Source organism: Podarcis cretensis (genome assembly GCF_951804945.1).
Source record: "Podarcis cretensis genome assembly, chromosome: 9".
NCBI lineage: Eukaryota > Metazoa > Chordata > Lepidosauria > Squamata > Lacertidae > Podarcis > Podarcis cretensis.
The window spans coordinates 23,757,518-23,779,771 of record NC_137178.1 but is presented as its reverse complement, the minus strand read 5'-3'; the positions used below and the strand labels follow the sequence as shown (position 1 = coordinate 23,779,771).

The 22,254-nt window shown below is 43.5% G+C and overlaps 1 protein-coding gene across 2 annotated transcripts in view; it reads right to left on the bottom strand.

Moving 5' to 3' along the window:
- Positions 1–22,254, bottom strand: part of ARHGEF38 (Rho guanine nucleotide exchange factor 38) — a 53,544-nt gene that overhangs the window by 10,586 nt on the left and 20,704 nt on the right. For both annotated transcript variants that reach the window (XM_079990213.1, XM_079990214.1), the window contains exons 4-10: positions 19,880–20,027; positions 18,588–18,605; positions 10,285–10,484; positions 8,740–8,873; positions 2,971–3,075; positions 1,953–2,075; positions 389–709 (exon numbers count right to left, since the gene is read on the bottom strand). In XM_079990213.1, the coding sequence (XP_079846339.1) occupies positions 389–709; positions 1,953–2,075; positions 2,971–3,075; positions 8,740–8,873; positions 10,285–10,484; positions 18,588–18,605; positions 19,880–20,027 (1,049 nt within the window). The remainder of the gene's footprint in view (positions 1–388; positions 710–1,952; positions 2,076–2,970; positions 3,076–8,739; positions 8,874–10,284; positions 10,485–18,587; positions 18,606–19,879; positions 20,028–22,254) is intronic.

The following is a 22,254-nucleotide window of genomic DNA, read 5'->3' as shown; positions in this document are numbered from 1 at the left end:
AGAGAGAGAGAGACCCAAGTTCATATTACAGTGGCACCTCGGGTTAAGAACTTAATTTGTTCTGGAGGTCCATATTTAACCTAAAACTGTTCTTAACCTGAGGTACCACATTAGCTAATGGGGCCTCCCGCTGCTGCCCTGCCACTGCCATGCAATTTCTGTTCTCATCCTGAGGTAAAGTTCTTAACCTGAGGTACTATTTCTGGGTTAGCGGAGTCTATAACCTGAAGCCTGTAACCCGAGGTGTCTGTAACCCGAAGAACCACTGTATTTGTCGAATATAATTCTCCTAGGCTTTTGGTTTTTAAATAAGATTTCAAAGGTGCATAGCAGACAGGCAACCTTAATTGTAATCATCTCAATATGAGTATATCTACAGCCGACTTACTGATGTGAGGGATTCCCCCGTGGAATAGGATTGCAGTGCTGATGACATCATCCCCCGCAGGAGAGTGACGAGGCAACACAGGCAGTTGGTCACGATTTGCTTTGCTGCCTGGTTGAACGTCTGGAGTTCCTCCACCAGCTGGGCATTGAGAGCCTCGTATTCTTTCCTGGCCAAATCCATCTCCTCTCCTGCCGCCTTTTGGTGGTAGCTATTATAATCCAGCAGTTTGTCATAGCGCTTCTGGATGAGCTTCTGAGGGCCTGGGAAGAGGGCCTGCAACGCTGACAGGGGCCCCAAAACCATCTTCTCTACTTGCTCTGCCTAGATGTGCACAGGTAGGGAAAGAGAGACAACAAATAAATCTTCACCGCCCACCTCTCCTCCTTTAAAGCTAACATTTCTCCTTCTGTACCAGTTACATAACCACAGAATGGTCTTCCCTCTGAAGTACGTCTCACCTCAACCTGGTAACATTCCTTTGGTTTGATTAGAGGGTCAGACTTCTACCTGGGAGGGCAGGGTTCAAATCCCCACTCGGCCATGAAGCTCGCTGGGCAACCTTGGGCTTCTCAGGCTAACCTACCTCAGAGTTTTCATTGTGGGGATTAAATGAGGATGAGTAGAACCATGTACAGTGGTACCTCAGGTTAAGTATTTAATTCATTCCGGAGGTCCATACTTAACCTGAAACTGTTCTTAACCTGAAGCACCATTTTAGCTAATGGGGCCTCCTGCTGCTGCCGCGCCACCGGAGCACGATTTCTGTTCTCATCCTGAAGCAAAGTTCTTAACCTGAAGCACTATTTCTGGGTTAGCGGAGTCTGTAACCTGAAACGTATGTAACCTGAGGTACCACTGTACCTGGAGCTCCTCGCAGGAAAAGGTGGGATATAAGGGCAATAAGACAAATAAATGCATTTTAGGAACTGATGGGTTAAGTCGCTTTTTAATGATGATGCTAATTATGTAACGTGCAATAATGATTTTAATATTTCTGTTGGCTATGTATTATGTTTTCAAATTACCGTATTTTTGTAAACCTTCCAATTTTGGAGTGAAAGGGGGGCATAGAAATCTATAAATAAGTATGTGCCCGAGGATTAAGGATGGAATTAATCACAGGGTATAGCCCTGATCCACCACAAGAACTACTCATGCAACATCTGTTTGTGACGCAACGTGATTCCACAAAAACTGTTGTAAGGCTAGCAACACATTTACCCTGAATTTAGAACCCTTGGCCCTTGATTTGTGTTGCTTGCCTATACAAGTACAGTGGCCTTTCTGCTGCAGACATTTTCCCTGAACATGTGGAAAGCTGGAAGGAACCATGTGGCAGCACTTTTTTACACATTTTGCCCCTTCATGCCAGTAATGACTGACTAGGGCTGAAATCTTCCTTCCTCCTCATTGTGGAAGGCTAGATTTGCAATAAATCAGGGCTTCATGAAGCTGGGTAAAAAAAACCCACACCTTCTGCTGGCTTTGTTGCAGAAGCAACAAACTTCCTTAAACTCCCTATCCCTTATCTTTTGTTTGAAACCAGTATCTTTCAAGAACATACATATCGTTCGCTGGGCTTTTCAGCATTAATCAAGGTGTTTGAAGAGCCACTTTCCTCATCTTCTTTCTCTTGCAGAAAATCTTGAAGTTCGGTTACATTCTGTGCAGCTAGAAGCGTAGACTCCTGGAAATGATGAAAACGATGAAATGGGCAAAAGATGTGCATGCTCAGGTGTACATGCAAATGGAAGAGGATGCACATGAAGGAAATGAAACGGCTAGGTCAAGGTTGGGCAATTTGTGGCCCATCCAGATGTTAATGGACTGCAACTCCCATCTGACCAGTGTGGCCAATGGTCAAAGATGATGGGAATTGTAGCGCAGCAAGATCTGGAGGTTCCCAACCCATGTGCAAAGCAGTCTGCATTCCCCTCCAATGCTAGCATGTGTTTCAGTGGATGACATCCCCACTAAGGAAGCTAGAAGTCTGTTTGACTTGATATTCACTTAAAACAGAATGAGGTGCACCAATGGATAGTTCGTTTCAGAGGATCTTGTGTGAAAAGTTCTACCCAAGCAGGAAATTATCCCTGCAAAGACCGGACTCTGCTACAATCTCTCTTGTTTAGATTTGTCATAGTTCCTACTTGATCCAGGAAGTGTTTTAGTTTTTTCTCATGCTTACACCAGCCTGCAAACCACCATCTTCTTCTGTACCAGGCCTTTGACCAAGGATGAGGAACCTGTGGCCCCCGCAGATGTCCACTTCTCATCCTCCCCAAACAGCATGACCAACAGTCAGCGATAATGGGAGCTGTTGTCAAGCAGCATACAGAGTGACATGGAGCCACCCATGCCTTGGACTAATATAGCCATAAAAGCTTTTGCCAGGAGCCACACTAATTGAGGTCTAACCTTCATATCATTATGCAACTTGAGAATTCATCCTGGTTTTTTTATTTAAAACGTCTCATCCAGTGGATTCAAGTTTCACACTCATTCAGAAGCAGCTAATATTCGCTTGCAACATGCAAGTAGCAAATGGATTCTTTTTTTAGTTGTGCTGCGTTAACACTCACCTTCAGATGCTGTAGAGACACTGAAATATTCTTCACGCAGAGTTTGACTGTCTTTTCCAAACTTCTAAATAACTTCTCCTCTTTATTAAAAGTTTCATCTTTCACCTAAAACACAGGGCAACACCGAGATCAGGAGCAGAGGCCACTCATTAGTAATTGGTGGAGTAGCCCTAACACTAGCAGAGATATTGCATAAAGTATTTCTGCATTCCTTCCACTGAAGCTACAAGAATAGCTTTAAGTGCTCTTAGACTGTGGCCTCATTCAGACATAGTGATAAATTATGGCTTATCATTATTGGAATGAATGAGCTGAGCCAACCTCAAACCAAGAGGAGGAGAGGAGGTTGGAAGATTCTGTTGTCATTTTTATCTATGGTTTGTTGTTTCTTCTGGAGGCAGACAAACCATGGTTAGTCTTAGCTAGAAAGACATCTTCAGACTTTGGTTTATGTAACTGACTTGTTTCAGTTCAACCAGCTCCATTTGGTACGCAGGCTGAGACCCTACCTGCCCGCGGACTGTCTCGTCGGAGTGGTGCATGCTCTAGTTATCTCACGCTTGGATTACTGCAATGCACTCTATGTGGGGCTACCTTTGAAGGTGACCTGGAAACTACAACTAATTCAGAATGCGGCAGCTAGACTGGTGACTGGAAGTGGCCGCCAAGACCACATAACACCGGTCTTGAAAAACCTACATTGGCTCCCAGTACGTTTCTGAGCATAATTCAAAGCGCTAAACGGCCTCGGTCCAGTATATCTGAAGGAGCATCTCCACCCCCATCTTTCTGCCCGGACACTGAGGTCCAGTGCCGAGGGCCTTTTGGCGGTTCCCTTGCTGTGAGAAGCCAAGTGACAGGGAACCAGGCAGAGGGCCTTCTCAGTGGTGGCACCCACCCTGTGGAACACCCTCCCACCAGATGTCAAAGAGAAAAACCACTGCCAGACTTTTAGAAGACATCTGAAGGCAGCCCTGTTTAGGGAAGCTTTTAATGTTTAATAGACTATTGTATTTTAATATTCTGTTGGAAGCCGCCCAGAGTGGCTGGGGAAACCCAGCCAGATGGGCGGGGTATAAATAATAAATAATAATTTTTTATTATTATTAATTATTATTATTGTTGTTGTTATTATTAAATAATACAAATTATCATGCATGCATACATACATATGCAAATATCTACGACTGTGACAATGAAGCAGATATGAAGTAGGGGAACAGCATTGCCCTAGAATGAGGGCAGTGCAAAACATCTGTCTGGACCACTCATGCAGAAATGTGAACCTCTTTCATGAGATAGAAGCCATAGTGTGTGGCATGAAGTTGTCACACCTGACCTCCTGATAGCTGTGTTTCTGCTACTTATTTAGGAGGTACAGGGAGAGGGATTGAGGCAGCAGGGAGGTTGACACAGTGCAAATGTATCGGCAGCAGCATTGGATTGGCTCTGCCAGTACATTTGCACCACACCAACCTACCCACCACCTCTCTCTCCTGGTACACAGCAGTGGCTCGACTTTCAGGAGATCAGGTGAGCACGACAACCCCAAAATGCCGCCCGCTACAGGATAAAAGATTTTGAACATAGTGTGGATTGCAAGGCCATACCGCTGCAGCTCATAAACGCCTGCTAACCTCATGCATGTTTGGAAAACACACGTTCGCAAATGCAACTGTTAAAAGTTTTAACAGCAAAAAGAAAAGGAGTGGGAAGCTTAAGAGAAGTGACAGAAATTTCCCTTTGCTTGTTAAGTAGGGTCAGCAAGATATCAGAGAAGCATGGGGTTGATTTTATGACACTTGCCTAGACTTTCATCTTTATGATGCTCTCTTAGCTTGCATAAAAATGTATATGAGCAATGCATCATTTTATATCATGCATTTGTCTGTCCCTCTCCTCATTACTGTACTTCTGCAGAATTAATACTTGCGCAAAGTTTGAGAGAGACTCCTATTATTTCAGAGGCTGACCAATACTTGTCCCGATTTGTAAAAGAGGGTTGGCATTTTTATTTGCTTTAGTTTTCTTTCTTTGTATAGAAGAGAGAGAGATGATGACGGCAACAACCTTGGAAGTGTCAAATCTGGTCTTCTCTTCTAATGCAGTAGGAGTTGCTGCAGATGTCAGAGATGTGAAATGTGAGTGCTCTGAACCTCTAATTAAAGGGGGGGGGAAGGATGCTCAGTCATTCATAAAAGCATCATCTCCTCCCCCCACTCAAAGTGTTTCTCCAGTATTTGAGTTTGAAAAGTGTTTGCAAAAAGAACACCAAACCAGAGAGAATTTACTGTCTGAATAAAAATAGCTTCTCTTCGCAATTAAGGACATTTCACGGTGGCTGGCATTGGAAGGCTGCGAGTGCTGCTAGCAGATAGTTATAACTTGCATGTGTGTGTGTGTGTGTGTGTGTGTGTGTGTGTGTGTTGTGTAGTTTGGAAGATGTGGGAGAGTCACATGGCTCATCCAAACAGGCCTCACTCTGTTTTTTTTTTAATAAAATTTTTATTAGATTTTCACATTTTACACACACACACAAAACAAAAACAAAAACAAAACATGTATGATTTCATATTCTTACTTTCTTTACCCCCTTTCCCTGACTTCCCCCCACCCCCTCTTCATACATCCCAATTCCAATAATTAATTCAGCAAGTTCTTATCTCCCATCTTTAACATATTATTGTTATTTTGGAACTTAGCTCTTTTTACTTATCCACATTTAACTTATCCAATTCTATTATAAACATTAAATCCTTTTTCTAAGGTCGACCTAATTTCCCTTCCAAGAATTTCTCCCTTCATATATTAATTAATTATATGTCATAATGGCCAAATACAAAAAAAATTGAAATTCTATTCTCCCCTCCCTCCCTACCCCGGTTTCCATCCCTTCCCAAGCAGATGTCCCCAAAAACAGTTCCTAGCCCGGATTCCTCACATCGGAGGCCTTCAAGTCTCTGTCAGTCTCTCTCTGCCGATTTTGTTGATAACCCTTTTTGTTGGTCCTCGGGTCTCGAAGGAGTTCTGTCACAGTCACATCAAATTTTCTTCCATCCAGAATGCTTAAAAGCAGTTGCTGCAAAAGGTCAGCTGATCTCCCATATTCAAAGAGGAAGTCCCAATCATATTTCTTTATTCTTTTAAATTCCAATATTCCAGGGACTCCAGGGACTTCCTCCTTCATCTTTCTCATCTTTCGCAGATTTGTAGTCCGAAGATCTTCTTCTTTATTTCCTGACAATATAGGCTTCTGATTGGTATTTTCCTGTAATTTTTTCACTCCTTCTTTCCTCTCCACCAATTCCAAAAACACCTCTTCTGGTTCAGCTGCAGATTCTTTATCAGTCAAATCCTTTATGCATTCAGCAGAGTTGTTTGTTTTAAAGTTCAAGGTCATAAGTTCTTTATTCATAGCCGTACTCTGCTCTTGCAGGATTCCCACGAGAAAAAGCATTTTTTCTATCTCTGCCAGTAATTTTCCCTCTGCAGCCATTGTAATGTCTCTAGTTCCCCCTAGGGGGATTCCAATTACTTGATAGTCCTTTTTCCAACAGTCCGTTACTTGCTGTTTATAGCTACGTTGTTTCCAACCACCTCAATTCAAATGCAACACTTTTAATTCAGAGAGTCATTAAATAACAAAGTTCTTAACTTTAGCCGCCCGTTTGACAGCTCCTTTGACAGCTGTCAAACTCCTTATTCTTTTTCCTCCAGCTCACACACAGGACGCTCCCGGGTTCGGGGGGGGGGGGTTTACACAAAAACTTCCAAAATTCCTCACTTTCTCTCCAGCACAAGACTTCTTCTGTCAAATTCTTGGAAGTATCTTTTATCTGACACCAAAAACAGTACTCTCCACCTTAATTCTCCGATCCTTGCTTTAGATCGTTTGTAGGTAGGGGGGGGGGTGCGGACTTCCCTTTAGCACATCCCCCGGTTGTACCGAATTCAAAGGTATAAATTTTAAAGTCCAGATTCCATTCTACTCACGGGTTGTTCTTTTTCCAGTCCGAATTTTGGGAAAAAAGTCAGCGCTCTCCGGCCATGGCTGCGCGGCTTCGCTCCACTGAAGTAGCGGTCTACTCACAGCACCACGCCACTCCCCGTACCCTCTCCGTAGCCTTTAAAAAGGCTCTTCGTGGGTTGGGGAAGGCGCTTAAAGGTGCCCGCCGAGTCACCAAGTCCGCAGGCTTCCGTGCCTGCGGTTTCTAAGGGTCCCCGCGTCGCCGGCGCGGCAAGACCCGTCTTCAGCAGAGCCGATTCCCTCCGGAGCTCGGAGGGAATCCGCCATTAGCCGATCGCGCTAACCCGGAAGTCCAAACAGGCCTCACTCTGGGGACTGGGAGAACTACATTAGCAGTCTTAGTCAGTGCTATTTTTACTAGAAAAAGAGGCACCGGAATTCACCATGAACGTCTCCCCTGTTCTCTTATAATGCAATGCTGGTCACCTGAGAGATGCTGGAAGAGAGTTCTGCTGAGTTCTGGCTGAAAAAAACCCTGATCCTAGTCTCCATAGTCCAGATGTAACATAGGATTTAATTCACAAAGGCCACCATCAGTTTGCACAGCTGATAAGGCCACATTCATTGCCCACACTCTTCTCAAGAGCCATCATAATGCCTCTTACTTGCCAGGATGGAGAGATTTTTGTCTGCATGTGTGTAGAAACCTTTGGCCTTTGTGTGGCTTAGCATACTATATCAATGTAATCATTCCATCCATTGCTGTGCCCATTTTTTACTCTAGTATCACATACTATGACTTCCAGCCCTGCCCACTCCTGACACATGGCCTCACAGAAGGTTGCCAGTAGGGGAATCTTGTTATGGTTTTCAGAACTCAGAGGGTTAAGGAGTTCTGTGTGACGTCTGTCCATTCTGACGTGTAATTTGGAAGGTGGGAGGAGCCTTCCTCACTGTCTCTTTGTCTTCGAGAGAGACGGCAGCCATAGCCATGAGTGCTAGAAGCCCAGGAGTGTCTGTCTGAGAAATGATGATTTGTTATTTTACTACTGCAATAAAGGACTAATAAATAAACACACAAGACTGGGTGTGTTTGCATCTTTTACACCGGAAGGCAACAGCTCCGCTGTGTTTGTTTACTCTGCACTAGTGGCGAACGGAAGGATCGGCGCAGCTGAGAGGGAAACGTGCCGGACCCAACGGCCGCTGTAAGCTGGGGCTAATTGGGATCGTAAACCAATTAGTGACGTCACGCCTATTTTCCAAGAAATCTGCCCCTTGTTTGAGAAACATGAATACAATATCCATTTGGATTCCTGAATTCCTTTGCAAAACAGGGAGCCATGCTGTGCTGCAGAGCCAGAATGAATGTTGCCTGCCTCTTCCTGCCACAATAAATCTATTAATGATGGACAGCCCCATCATATGAGCAGCTGCAAAGACTGTGTGCTTGCAGCTACCTGGCTCCAAGGGGGTGACAGTGATGGTTGGACACTCCTGAACCTCTGTGCTGCATCAACAAGCCCATTGCAGAGCAGAAGACACAATACAAGCATTGCCCCTTCTTATCCCATTGGAAAAGCAGCCCCATCAGAAACCCAGGACTTCTTCTGAAAATGCCAAGCTATCAATGAGCCTTGTGCTGCAGTGCCCAGTGGGCAGTAGTCCCGTCTGCCTGTCGAATCTGATCTGCAAGACCGACCCTGATTAGGGGTCTGGCCAATGGAGCAAAAAAGCTTCTCCACTCCTAGTTTATACCCTTTAAAACACTCTGTAAAGAAAAATGCCAGACACCTAAATACCTGAGGTTCTCCTCCAGTCAGAATTTTCAGGTGGCCAGTTACTCTCTTCGATTTTTTACTAATCGAGTGAATGTTTAGTCTTGAAAATTTCTCTTTTAGAGATTCATCTTCGTCATTTTTCTTATACTTCAGCACTGCAATTAGAAAAAAACACATCAATACATCAAATCTGCATTTATATGGGGCTGATCCTACTGTCCTTCATAGTCATGAAGAGACCAACAAAAGACAGGGAGAGATGAAGGTTACTACCTATGGAAATAACAAGGATAATGAAAATCATTGTGGCCATATAAGCTTTTAAAAATCCATTTCTCTAATTGTTCCTGTTGTTTGTAGTAGCTCCTTTGATGCTATTTACTGCAGAAAATATAATTCCGTGTGCTATAATAATTTTCATGCCTTCACGATTTAAATCCCTAGTGAATCTGCTTGACAGAAGCTGAAACATAACAAGAAAAAAATGCCCCAACTTTCTTATACACCTTATGCAAATGCAAGAATCCAATGGTGGACCTGAAACAAATATAATATTTCATTTTCTCCCTCACTAGTTAAGACTAGTAGGCTGGAAGTCAAATACTGTATGCTGTTTTTCTCAGAAACATCTGAGGTCACCTAGCTGGTAACTTGAAAAACAGAATGTTGAAGAAGATGGACTTTGGTTTAATTCTGCAAGGCACACACTAACATCTTTAAAGGACCCATTTAATTATCACGGTCAGTGGCCGTGTTCAGATAAATTATGGTTTATCACACCATGAATAAGACTTACATCCTGCCCCACTTAGCTAATCCTGACCTACTCCTCTCCTCTCTCACCATGCAATGGAGTTCAGAGGCTTTCACATTAGGAAGTTTATTTTCATTAAATATAGCAGGCATGGCCAACAGGTAGATTGTGATCTACCGGTAGATCACTGGACATCTGTGGTAGATCACTAGCAGATCACTGACTCCCCCCAAAGAAGCCCAAGAACTTTGGCTCCCCTAAAAAAAGCTAAACATTTTAGCCCTGCAGCCCATAAAAAGAAGCTCAACAACTTTGACCTGAACCCCAAAAAGGGGGTAGATCACTGCCAGTTTTTAACTCTGCGAGTAGATCGCAGTCTCTTGGGAGTTGGCCACCCCGAAATATAGTTTGTGTTGCTGTCCAAACCCAGAAAAACCAGACAACTTCAAACCATGGTTTATGAAGCTGCCTTGTTTCTACTAACCATAGTTGAGTTTAGCCAGTTAAGTGTTTAGACACACCCTAAACTGTGGTTAAACTAAAATGGAAGCTTCCAAACTGCTTCTCACAGAGCATGCACCCAAACTGACATGGAAAGGCAGTTGAAACATAGGTTGAAGCCAAGACTTATTGTAGTTTTGTGAGCACAAGCCAAAAATTACAAGAACCCCACTGGATAAGGCCAAAGGTCCATGTGTCCAGCATCATGTATTCTCCAGCAGCCAATGAGATGCTTCTGAAAAGCCCTCAAGCCGGGTTCGAAGGAAATAGCCTTTCCCTGCAATTACCCCACATTGTTGACACGGTCTTACCTAAATCCTTTCTTCTTTTAAGTTCATTTATATTTGTATTCATGCCTTTCACAGCAACCAAGGCATCCTGCAATGCTGTGTGGTCCAGGTGGGACCTGGGAGTTGCATTCAAGAGCTCACATAGCAACAAGGGATATTTCATCACACGTTGGATGGGTTTGATCATCAGAGATCCCATGTCCAGCAGATTTGGTTTTCCCCTGAAATTTAAACAAAGCCCTGCTAAGTCAACAAATGAGTTCCTGAAGGTGGGGGAGAGGAAGGTCTTAGTTCCCTGTAGTGGCTCCTTTCACAACAAATCCATAACTGGTGAAGCTATTCCCTTTACTGTAAAATATCTAGTGGATGAAAGAATATATAAACTTTGGAAAAACAAACAACTGTTATCATGAGTCATTCTAATTGCAGGTATACCTGCTGCTAGCTAATGCTTTATATTCTTTATTGATGTGGCTAATGCTTCCAGCTGTTGGATGCTAGGAGCATTTTCACCCCTGTAAAAATTATGATTAGTTGTCACAATCAACCATTTAGTTTTCTTCCACTTGCCATTTAAGCCTTCTTGATAGCTGGAAAAAAAAGTATACACAGAAGTTTCAAGAAACAGGACCCTAGAGTGCTAAAACAGTGTTTAGGGTGCTGCATGTGAGATAATATGATTGCTTCCCTCTTAAGTGAACAGCAAGCTATGGTGGCTATCGTCTGTCCCCACTACATAGGTACTCAGTTTGACTTTGCCAAAAAGATGACATCTTTAAGCGTACCTCTTTACTACATTTTCACATCAAAGCCTGACCTCTGGTCAGTCACTTTGCTGCTGTATGGCAGGGGACAGAGGGCAAGGAGGGAGGCAATAGTGTCAAGATTAAATGCACCTTGTGTTATTAGAAAGTTGGCAACACTAATATAGAAGCATCATCATGGTCAGCTTCTGTATTTGGCACAGTAAGTCAATGCTTGCTTGCAGCATATATGCTTCTGATATATTCATTCTTTATTAGTACACAGTTGTACCTTGGAAGTCAAATGGAATCCGTTCCAAAACATTCGGAAACCAAAACGCAGCTTCTGATTGGCTTCAGGAAGCTCCTGCAGCCAATCAGAAGCCCCGCTTCCCAAAATAGCTCGCAAACTGGAACAGTCACTTCTGGGTTTGCGGCATTCAGGAGCCTAAACGTTCGGGAGCTAAGCTGTTCCAAAACCAAGGTACGATTGTATAATGTTTTTAAGGCATACATCAAAACCTTTCATTCTGTCGTAACTTTTCATTTTAAACAGTTTCATTCTTTCCTCTCCTTCATCTAAAACACCTAAAAATTCTTAAAATTCCGGCAAAGATGCAAGCTGGGGAAGATCTAGGCTTGTTGGGAAAAGGTCTTCAGTAGATGCTGGAAAGACAGCAGAGACAGCACATGTCTAATACTGAACAGGAGTGAATTCCAAAGGGTTGATGCCACAACATCAATGGCATGATTCCTACATTGTTTGGAATGGACCTCTTGATAAGATGGCATAGGGTGATATGATCTTCAAAAAATAAAAATAAAATCCAGCATTAGCAACCTTACTCTTCCTTGCTTGATGCTGCACCAAATATAGAGTTCTGCTTCTGCAGCAGCAGCAACTTGAAATTACTGTTGTTTTCCTCAGAATGCGAATATTTAAAAGCAGCTTCAGGAATGGCATGAGGTAGATTTCAAGTGTGCCTTTGCTTCCACAGTTAGTCTTTGGATGGCTTCCCAAGTGATAAACAGCTCTCTGCTTGCATTTGGGCATGCCAAAATCTAGCAATATGTGTTGGAAAGATAGGAAGTTTGTGAAAAGATAATGTTTCCCTGGGGCATGAATTGCTACCCAGTTCAGCCCATCTAATTTGACCGAGTCAGATTACCCAGCGATAACTCTCCTTAGATTTGTTGTGTTTTTAACATGCATGTTTTCGCATTACACCACAACCCTGGAGGGAAGGAAGGAGAGATAGAGAGGGAACACAGTCTCCCTGCATAAGTTAAAACAGACCTGTAGCATCTTGTGACATACATTGTGCAGAAAATTAAGCCGATAATTCATTTGTGATGCTTCTTCAGCCATACACCGTCTTCGTGCAGATTTAGTAAAAAAAATTCTAGCACCATAGGTAGCTACACTGATCTCATCGCAAATCGCTGCTACTCCTTTACACTCATATTAATGCAGCTGGCTTAATTCTGACAGAATCCACTTCCTCTGCAGATGGCAAGCAATGAAATGAAGTCATATGCTGAATAACAACATGTAGCTTCTCCCCTCCCCCCTTCAAAAAACCCTTGAAGTTGATGCAATTGTAAAATGGAATAACCTCATGTTCTGTCGCCCTGAGCAACTTGAAAGGAGGACAGGGGGCGCAAAATGGAATAATGATCACAGATATTCTCGATTCGTGAAAAACCCAGGTAATCAGGCCATCGTTTGAAATCCTCTTTTCCTTATGCCCTATCTGCACCATACGCTGAAAGCACTTTTGTGCCACTTTAAACAGCGAAGCCTTCCTCCAAAAGAATCCTGTTTTAGAAACTAGTGAGCTCAAAGACAGTCACTGGAATTGATCTTGAACATTGACTTGGGGCATGGAAGCAACAAGGTTTTGAATTTGGTGGACTAAGCCTCTTTAGCTCTCCAATGCTAAAATGGGGATTCTTAGCAGAAGTCAGCAAACGATGGGTTAAACTCAACAGGATGATTCATTTTTTCAGAGGCTCAAGCAGGAGGTTGGGGAGAGAGCTGCTTGAAAGCCATTTTCCAAGCAGCAAAAAGGCTTTCAAATAGTGCTGTGCTGTGCTTTGAAGTCTCAACAACTGGTCCTTCAAGGCACAGCATCACCTGGCATCATAAGTGGGTGGCCTGCCTAATAAAATGCCATTTTACAGTTTAGTATTGTTTTTATCTTGAAATACATCTTGGAAGCGCACCATGATCATTTCCTTGCTTCGTCCCTCTAAACATGATTCGGCCCTGCTGTAAGAATTTTGTGGGAACAAGTCAAGCACATACTGAGAACTTTACATCTGTGCAATTAAAGTGGACTAAAGGACACGGGTGGCGTTGTGGGTTAAACCACAGAGCCTAGGAATTGCCGATCAGCAGGTCGGCGGTTCGAATCCCCGTGACGGGGTGAGCTCCCGTTGCTTGGTCCCTGCTCCTGCCAACCTAGCAATTCGAAAGCACGTCAAAGTGCAAGTAGATAAATAGGTACTGCTCCAGCGGGAAGGTAAACGGCGTTTCCATGTGCTGCTCTGGTTCGCCAGAAGCGGCTTAGTCATGCTGGCCACATGACCCGGAAGCTGTACACCGGCTCCCTCGGCCAATAAAGCAAGATGAGCGCCACAACCCCAGAGTCAGTCACGACTCAACCTAATGGTCAGGGGTCCCTTTACTTTTACCTTAAAGGAGTCTTGTTGATGTAATGCAGAGTTTCCCAAACTTGGGTTTCCAGCTCTTTTTGGCCTACAACTCCCACCATCCCTAGTTAGCAGGACCAGTGGTCAAAAATGATGGGAAACCCCTGTTCTAATGCAACAAATCTAGTTGTTGTTGTTGTTGTTTTTAAATTTGACTTTCTGTAGTTTGGAAAGCGACTGAAATATGTGAGATAAACAAATCATTAATGGGAAAATGTATAAACAGTCTGCAAGCAAATCAGGAGGAATTTAGGAGGAATTACTCCATAAACAATTTGAAATGAATGCTCAATAAAGACTAGGCATAATCTAACCACTGCATAAGCTTTATACAAGCAAATCACGATGAATGATGAATAATTGGTTTATCTATACAGCAGTGTTCATTCTCAGATGTTGTTGGACTACAACTCCCATTATCCTCAGCCATGCTAGCCCTTGGTTTCAGATGATGGATGTTGTAGTCCAACAACACTGGGGACCTGATGTTGAAGAACACTAATCTAGAGGGACTCTTAGTCTCTGCTTGGGGATGTTTCCTCTATTCTATATATAAAGGGCATTTTGTAAATTAAAAAAAAAAAAACTAAGGCAGGAGCAACATTCAGTCATGAATCTCCTTACCTATAGCATCCTGCTTCTCATTCCAAACAAGCTACCAGTATTCCACAACTGGGGAAGTTGCTCCCTTGTTAAGTGATAAGCGATGAACCAATATGTTCCAAGCTGCAAATAGTTTTAGAGGAGTCCAGCAAATGGGACCGCACAGTGACTTTCTCTTCATAGAGAAGTTATCTGGTACATTATCCCAGTTTAGGGAACAACACTAGCTGGGATCTCGCACTACAGCGCACTTAGCCTAAAGGCTAATTCAGCTCTGCATTGAACTCAGCGACGGTTATATGGGCAGAGAAAGAACCAGGCAATTTAGCTTGACAGCTTGGGGGAGCTGCTACCACGCAAGAAAGTACAATATTTCTCCCTGCTTAAACTGAGCGGCAAACATCTATCCTCAGAAGAATTCTGATTTCATTGTGGCCACATATTATTTCTGTGTGCGACTGTCAAAAAATTATTCACAGATCTCACAGAGGTATTTATTCTGCTATAATCGCCAATCTGCTGCCTTTGCTGTGAGTTATGGGGCTCGGCACAGAGGCAAGAGAAAGGGTTACTGTGAAGCTGAAATGTCTTGGAGGCAGGTGTTTCCAGGCCAGGAATCCACAAGCTAAAATGCTCATTAGGGTTTCCAAGAACAGGGACTGTTATTGTGCCTGGATTGTGAAAGCCAGAAGGTTTCATGGGTCCCCCTTATTCGGCCACCACGGGGTCATCCATAAACTGGCCTCTGAAAGGTAATTGCTGATGAATTATTGACCAATTTACATCCCATGTGCAACTCACAGTTTATGGCATCTGTTTTTGAAGGTGATAAGCACACATTAATTTGTGGAAGTGCGGCACAAGCAATTTGTGGCAAGTCTGTGCTCTTCTTACACACACATACACACAGCTTTTCTCTCTCTTTTACAGTGGTACCTCGGGTTACATACTGTCAGGGGCTCAGGAGCAGAGGCACAGGGAAGAGAGGAGATGGAGAGCGAAGGGGAAGAATCCGAGGGGAGCGTAGGAGAAGAGGACAGTGGACCGAGGGATTCCATGAGCCTCTCCAGCGAATCGGAAGATTCACAGAAGGGGGCGCCAGTGGCCAGGGGTAGGGGGTTCCCAAGGGGAATGCCCCAGGAGCAAGGGGGCAGCAGGGACTCCCAGAGCAGTAGCTGGAAATCAGGACCAGCTTCCCCACCAGAGCAGAGTGGGGGGGAAGAGTCCCAAGGATCGGGGCCAGTGCATTCCCCACCAGGGAGAGAAGATAAGGCAGGGCTGACCACGCCTCCATCGGAGAGTCAGACAACGGAGGGGAGGTCAGATCCGGCCAGTATCCCAGAAGAGGGAAGCAGTGACAGAAGTAGTGTAACGGTCAGGAGGAAGGTCACTGGGTTGGCGCGAGAGGCAAGTTCAAATGTACAGGAGCGCGGGACAGCAGAGAATGAGGATTGGGAACCGGGTCCTAAAGCCCGCCGGAGGCAGGGGGAGGAGTTAAGCGACTCAGCGTCAGAAGAGTCCAGAAAGGGGGATGCCCCAGCGGGCAGGAGGACCCAGAGGAGGAGAAAGCAGCGGAAAAGGTGGAGCAGGGCTAGGATCTTAAACTGGTGTCAGAGGGGAGGAGATTCAGACGGGACTTCTCCGGTCTAGGGTTTAAGACGTAGAGCTGCGCGCTGCGGCTTTGAAATGGAAACTGAACCTCAATAAAGACTTTTGTACATAACGACAGCCTTGCGTTGGTCCTCTGTGAGCTGGGACCTAGGGGCAGCTCTGACACATACGCTTCAGGTTACATACGCTTCAGGTTAGAGACTCCGCTAACCCAGAAATATTACCTCGGGTTAAGAACTTTGCTTCAGATGGGAGGCGTGAGGAGGTCAAGGAAAAAAGTGAATGTAAGTAAGTGATTTAAAGGTTTGACTTGTTTTTTATTTCTTTTTTCTTTTTTCTGTTTTTTGATGATGCTTTTCTATATGTATGGTTTTTTCTTTCTCTTCTTTGATTGTTATGTATATGTGTGTGTGTGTGTGTGTGTGTGCATATATATATATATATATATATATATATATATATATATATGGGATATATATATATATGGGACGCAGGTGGCGCTGTGGGTTAAAGCCTCAGCGCCTAGGGCTTGCCGATCGAAAGGTCGGCGGTTCGAATCCCTGCGGTGGGGTGCGCTCCCGCTGCTCGGTCCCAGCGCCTGCCAACCTAGCAGTTCGAAAGCACCTCCGGGTGCAAGTAGATAAATAGGGACCGCTTACCAGCGGGAAGGTAAACGGCGTTTCCGTGTGCGGCTCTGGCTCGCCAGAGCAGCGATGTCACGCTGGCCACGTGACCCGGAAGTGTCTCCGGACAGCGCTGGCCCCTGGCCTCTTAAGTGAGATGGGCGCACAACCCCAGAGTCTGTCAAGACTGGCCCGTATGGGCAGGGGTACCTTTACCTTTATATATATATATATATATATATATATATATATATATATATATATATATTCGTTTTTTCCTATTTTTTTCTGTAACCTTCAAAATCTTAATAAAAAATTTTGTATATATATATATATATATATATATATAAAAGAACTTTGCTTCAGGATGAGAACAGAAATCGTGCTGCGGCGGTGCAGCAGCAGCAGGAGGCCCCATTAGCTAAAGTGGTGCTTCAGGTTAAGAACAGTTTCAGGTTAAGAACAGACCTCCAGAACGAATTAAGTACTTAACCTGAGGTACCACTGTCTATGGCTTGTCTTTTGTTTAAAGCTCAACAATCTTCACTCAGAATCTCTTGATCTTTATCTGGAGAGGAAACTTTTTAATTTCTGCCTCATCCCATCCAAGAGGAATCTATTGGATGGACCCATTCATGCAACACAGACATTTAGTTTCCTGTAGATCCCCAGAAAACTCATCCACAGTGCATGGGAAGGGATTATTTTCAGCCTGAGGCAAAAAAAAGTGGGCAGGACAACAGGTGTGACACATACCTCTGTACAGTAAGCTACACTGCAGCCAGTAGCATGAAGAATAGCAAGAAAGAGCCATTATCACAGTTCAATGCACTTGAGGCGGGCATGTGGGTAGGACCAGTGAAGGGTATGACCTAGGACGAAGGGGTGTGGCCTAGATGTATGGAGTGGCCTACAAGACAGGGCTGTAGCTAGGGGGTGGTGAGGTGGGACCCCGCCAGGGGCGCAGGCAAGAAGGGGGGAAGCAAAATTGGCTTAAAATATGTCCATAAATAAAAATTTTGATTATTGCCTCATAAGAAAAGGTTTTTAATAGAGGGTGAATTGAACTGAGGTGGGGGTTGGAGGAGAGGCGGAAAGAAGAGCTAATTTGTCAGTGGCTAGGGGGCGCAATTTGTCAGTGGCTAGGGGGTGCAATATCACCTCTGATTTTGGAACCCCTGGCCTCAAGTTCCCAACCTCCAGCACAGTGTACTCTTTTCATGGATCAGTCAGATATCAATCTGGCAGCATAACATATTTCCCCCCCTGATATGACAGCCTGATGAAGACTGCACAAAAGCCATTTCCATTGCTTTAAATTCAGCTAAAAATAACCCCGTCAACTGTCCCCTTGCTCCTTTGCATCTTGCTCAATGGCACAAATATCAGGGCTAAGAGGAAGAGAACAGTAGTCTCTGCTTTCGTAGAATTCCAGCTGGAAATCTGGAATTTCAGGGGGAAATGACTGAGACACGTGAAGCAGCAAAGCCACAGCTCAAGTCCTCTTGTCCCAAGGGTCTTCAGCAGAAGAATATTGTGCCCTTCCCAACCAGTGGTTTTTGGAACTGCAGATTTATTTGTGTATTTGAATTTTTATTCTCTGCAGTTTCATAAAAATTATCAAAGTGGTTTTCAACATAAAATACAATAAAATCCACCTATAAATATCTCCTTTTAAAAAAACCAGTCAAATTATTTTGAATGTAATTCTTGCTTTTATGCTTTGTTCTGGTACTACTTAGGCTCACCTTCATTTTGAAGGGGGAAAGTGGGATGTAGTTTATGAATAAATGAATGAATCATACCAATTTCCCAAACATGCTGCAAGTGCTGTTGGATTCCCACTCACATTAGCCCCAGTCAGCATCTCCAGATGTGTACCTCAACAAAATCTGAAGGACCATAGGTTCCTCACCCCTGCTGTCCCTCACCCACCTCCCTTCAGATGTTTTGCTCTGCAGCTCCCATCAGCCCTGGCTAGCAAGGTAAAAATGGAATAATAATAACAAAAAAGAAATATGGTACATACCCTTCTTCATATATCTTTCTGCCAAGAGAGAGAGAGAGAGAGGGAGAGGGAGAAACAGAAGGATCTGTTAACAGTCTGATCTTCATTATATTGATTTAAATGGCCAAGTCCACATGTAATGCTAAAACATTTTCTTTACAAGGATACAGTGCCGTAAGCCTTGATTCCTGAGCTCCCCGCTCCAGTGCAAAGAGGAGACTGAAAGCTTTCATTTCTGTTATAGATTAATCATAGTTTAGGGTAACATCCGTACCCTAAACTGTGGTTAATGTTAACTATGGATATTTTTTTTAACAAGCCAGATTCTTAAACCATACTTTAAAAAACTAAACTGATTCAACCAATCATAGTTAACATTAAACACAGTTAGAGTTCAGGTGTCATGGCCAATGGTATAAGCTAAAATTAAAAGCTTTCAAACTATTCCTTGTAGCCATGCAGCAGGAGGAGGGAGAGGCAAGCGAACGAGATGCTTGCCTAGGCCTATTGTTGCAACACTAAACTATGGCTAGCTGTTATGTCCAAACTATACCAGTGGGAGTTACTTCTGAGTAGACATGTTTAGGATTTGGGAGCAAACTGTTAACTTCAAGGAATACTTAAATCAACTGCATTATTGCACTCCAATCACTACCAAAATAATAAGGCAACCTGCTACTAAGGCTTTTTTGTTTTTGTTTTTTTACATATGTCCTAAATTAATCTTCCCCAATTTGGTGCAGCTCTGAGGTTTCGGACTGCCTGGTCAGATATTACGGGAGTTGTAGTCTAAAGCATCAGGGAAGGCTTTTCTAGATTCTCTGGGGTTATACACAGAAGCCAAAAAGTTCCAATAAATCTGATCCTACAGCTTCCTGAAAAAGCAGTTTGTAACGGGAAGGGCCATAATGAAAAGGCTTGGGGGGCAGCAAAGACAAGCCCCAATATACTTATGCACAATTTTACAAAATGAGGGTTAAGGATTTTATTATGGTGATAATTTAATTTAGCACAGATGTGTTCAGTGCATTAAAAGGATGGAATGCTTCAGTTTAAGATGGTGCTTCCCTGAAGCAACCTATTTTTTAAAAAAAAGCCTATTTTGGTGGCATCTTGGATATTCTTTCCATTTGGGATCCCTCTAATAACAGTGAAATATATTCATATTTCCAGGAAAGGAGCATAAGTGTATGTTCCTAGTAAATGCCATAAAACTCTGGATTTATAGAAGATATTTTGTTTTATATCCATTTAAGCTTTCCCGTGACAAGCAGTGAGCAAGGGATGGAAACAACCATTTGAAAAGTTCTTACTTTAAGGACAGTAGGCAGTCACGTATATGCTGCTTCAGTTCTTCATCTTTTTCGTAGGATTCCAGCAGGACGTGTGCATCATCGTGCTGGTAACAGTAGATTTTATACGTGTCTTCTAGTAGGTCTTTCATCTGCAAAAACACTTGCCCTGTTAAAGTGCAAACAAAAAAGCCAAGAAGATGAAAAAAGCACAACGTCAGACAATTTAAGGTCTGCTTCAAATATTTGAACCTGCCAGGCCTTGATAGAAGACCTGCTCTCTGTCCCATCTACTCACGAGATCTTATATTGCAGTACAAGAGACAGGGACCTCTTGGTGGTGTCACCAAGAATGTTGCATATGAATACCTTCCTGGGCAAGATCTGCTGGTTTTCTCGTTTTGCTCCATTATCTATACATTTTAAAACCCAAAGCAGCATTTTAACTCTTCTAATGTTATCTGCTATATGCTGGGGCCTTTAAGATGGGCCAGTGGTCTGACCCAACATTCTTATGTTGCTAAGAATGGTGGAAGTTGTAGTCAGTCTCTCTCTCTCTCTCTCTCTCTCTCTCTCTCTCTGTGTGTGTGTGCACTGATGATAGCCATTGTTTGGATGGGGGCTTTTATCTATTTCTGCAGTCACACAATCAATCAGTAGCTGAACTGGGTTCCACACAGTCACAAAAACAAGTCACGAAAACAAAGTCACAAGCCACAAGCCACAATCACAAAAATAAAGACACAAGCCACAGTCACAAGTCAGTCCCATAAAACGAAGAACAAATCACAGTCAAAAAAATGAAAAAGCCACACAAACAAAAATGCAAAAAAATTAGCAAAAACAAAAGCTCCTCTGTGTTGTGTGGGTGCTCAGGACTCAGTAGCCGATAGATTCAACAGAAAGCCTCTGATTAGCAGAGGGGGACTTAATTTATAAATGGAACACACTCAATAGGAAGCGGAACATGTTCTGCTTCCAAGGCAAAGTTCACAAACTGGAACACCTACTTCTGGGTTTGTAGCGTTCTATTTCCAAATTGTTCATAAACTAAGCTGCTCTAAAACCAAGGTACCACTGTATTTTGTTTCCCACAGTGGCCAATCAGTTGCCCACGGGAAGCCCAAAAGCAGGGCATGAGGGTAACAGCCCCAAAATGGCATTCAGAGACATCCTGTCTCCGATTCTGGAGGTAACAGATGCAGCCATCACGACTAGCAGCCCTTGGCTATATTTGCACTCAAAAATATTTGTTTTATTTTTATTGTCTTTGTTTAAGACATTAATATCCTGCTTAATCATTATCAATTCTAAGCTCTAAAAGCAAAAACAAAAAGGAAACCACACAGAAAATGAAGCAATAAAAACTCATCATAAAACTGAAGTCTACCTTAAAATGCCTGCTGGAACAAAGAAAGTATTGGTCATGCATCTGAGGTTCAGCAAGGATGGTGCCTGTTGAATTTCAGGTGGGAAGGAGTTCCACAGGCTTGAGTCACAGCTTCTAGTATTTATGAGCCATGCAGCTCAGCCATGGCAGGAACCACCAACAGACACGTAAAGATTTATGTCTCTTCCCTTCCCCACAATAACCGAACATTTGGAAACTTTTCATACTGCATTTCCATCTTTGAATATTACAGGGAAGTACAAAAGAGGAAGCGTAAGGAAATTGTGCTTCCTTTTTGCACTGCTGAGATAATGTGTGCTTTTTATCCTGCCCTTCAACACCTGACACACAGAACACACCTGCTGAACTTCTGCATGCAAGACTGCTCTTAAAGTCATAGAAGCAAGACAGAAGAAAGGAAGGAAAGAAGAAAGGGGGAGGAGAAGGCAGCCCTGTTCTTTGGCTGTAAGAGAAAACAGCAAACAAAATGAAACTATTTCCCATTTAAGTATATGACATAATTAAGAGTAAAGGTAAGGTGAGGTAAAGGTAAAGGACCCCTGGATGGTTAAGCCCAGTAAAAGGTGACTATGGGGTGCGGAGCTCATCTCACTTTTAGGCTGAGGGAGCCGACGTTTGTCCACAGACAGCTTTCCAGGTCACGTGGCAAGCATGACTAAACCACTTCTGGCGCAACGGGACACCGTGGCAGAAACCAGAGCGCACGGAAATGAAGTTTACCTTCCCGCCGCAGCGGTACCTTCTTATCTACTTGCACTGGTGTGCTTTCAAACTGCTAGGCTGGCAGGAGCTGGGACAGAGCAACGGGAGCTCACTCCGTCGTGGGGATTCGAACCACAGACCTTCTAATCAGCAAGCCCAAGAGGCTCAATGGCATGGACCACAGCCCCACCCTTATCCTATTAAGAGGAAGGCCCATTAGATATATAATGCAGATGCCAGTTGGTTTCTACAGTGGGTATGAAATTGTTATAACTGTTTTTTT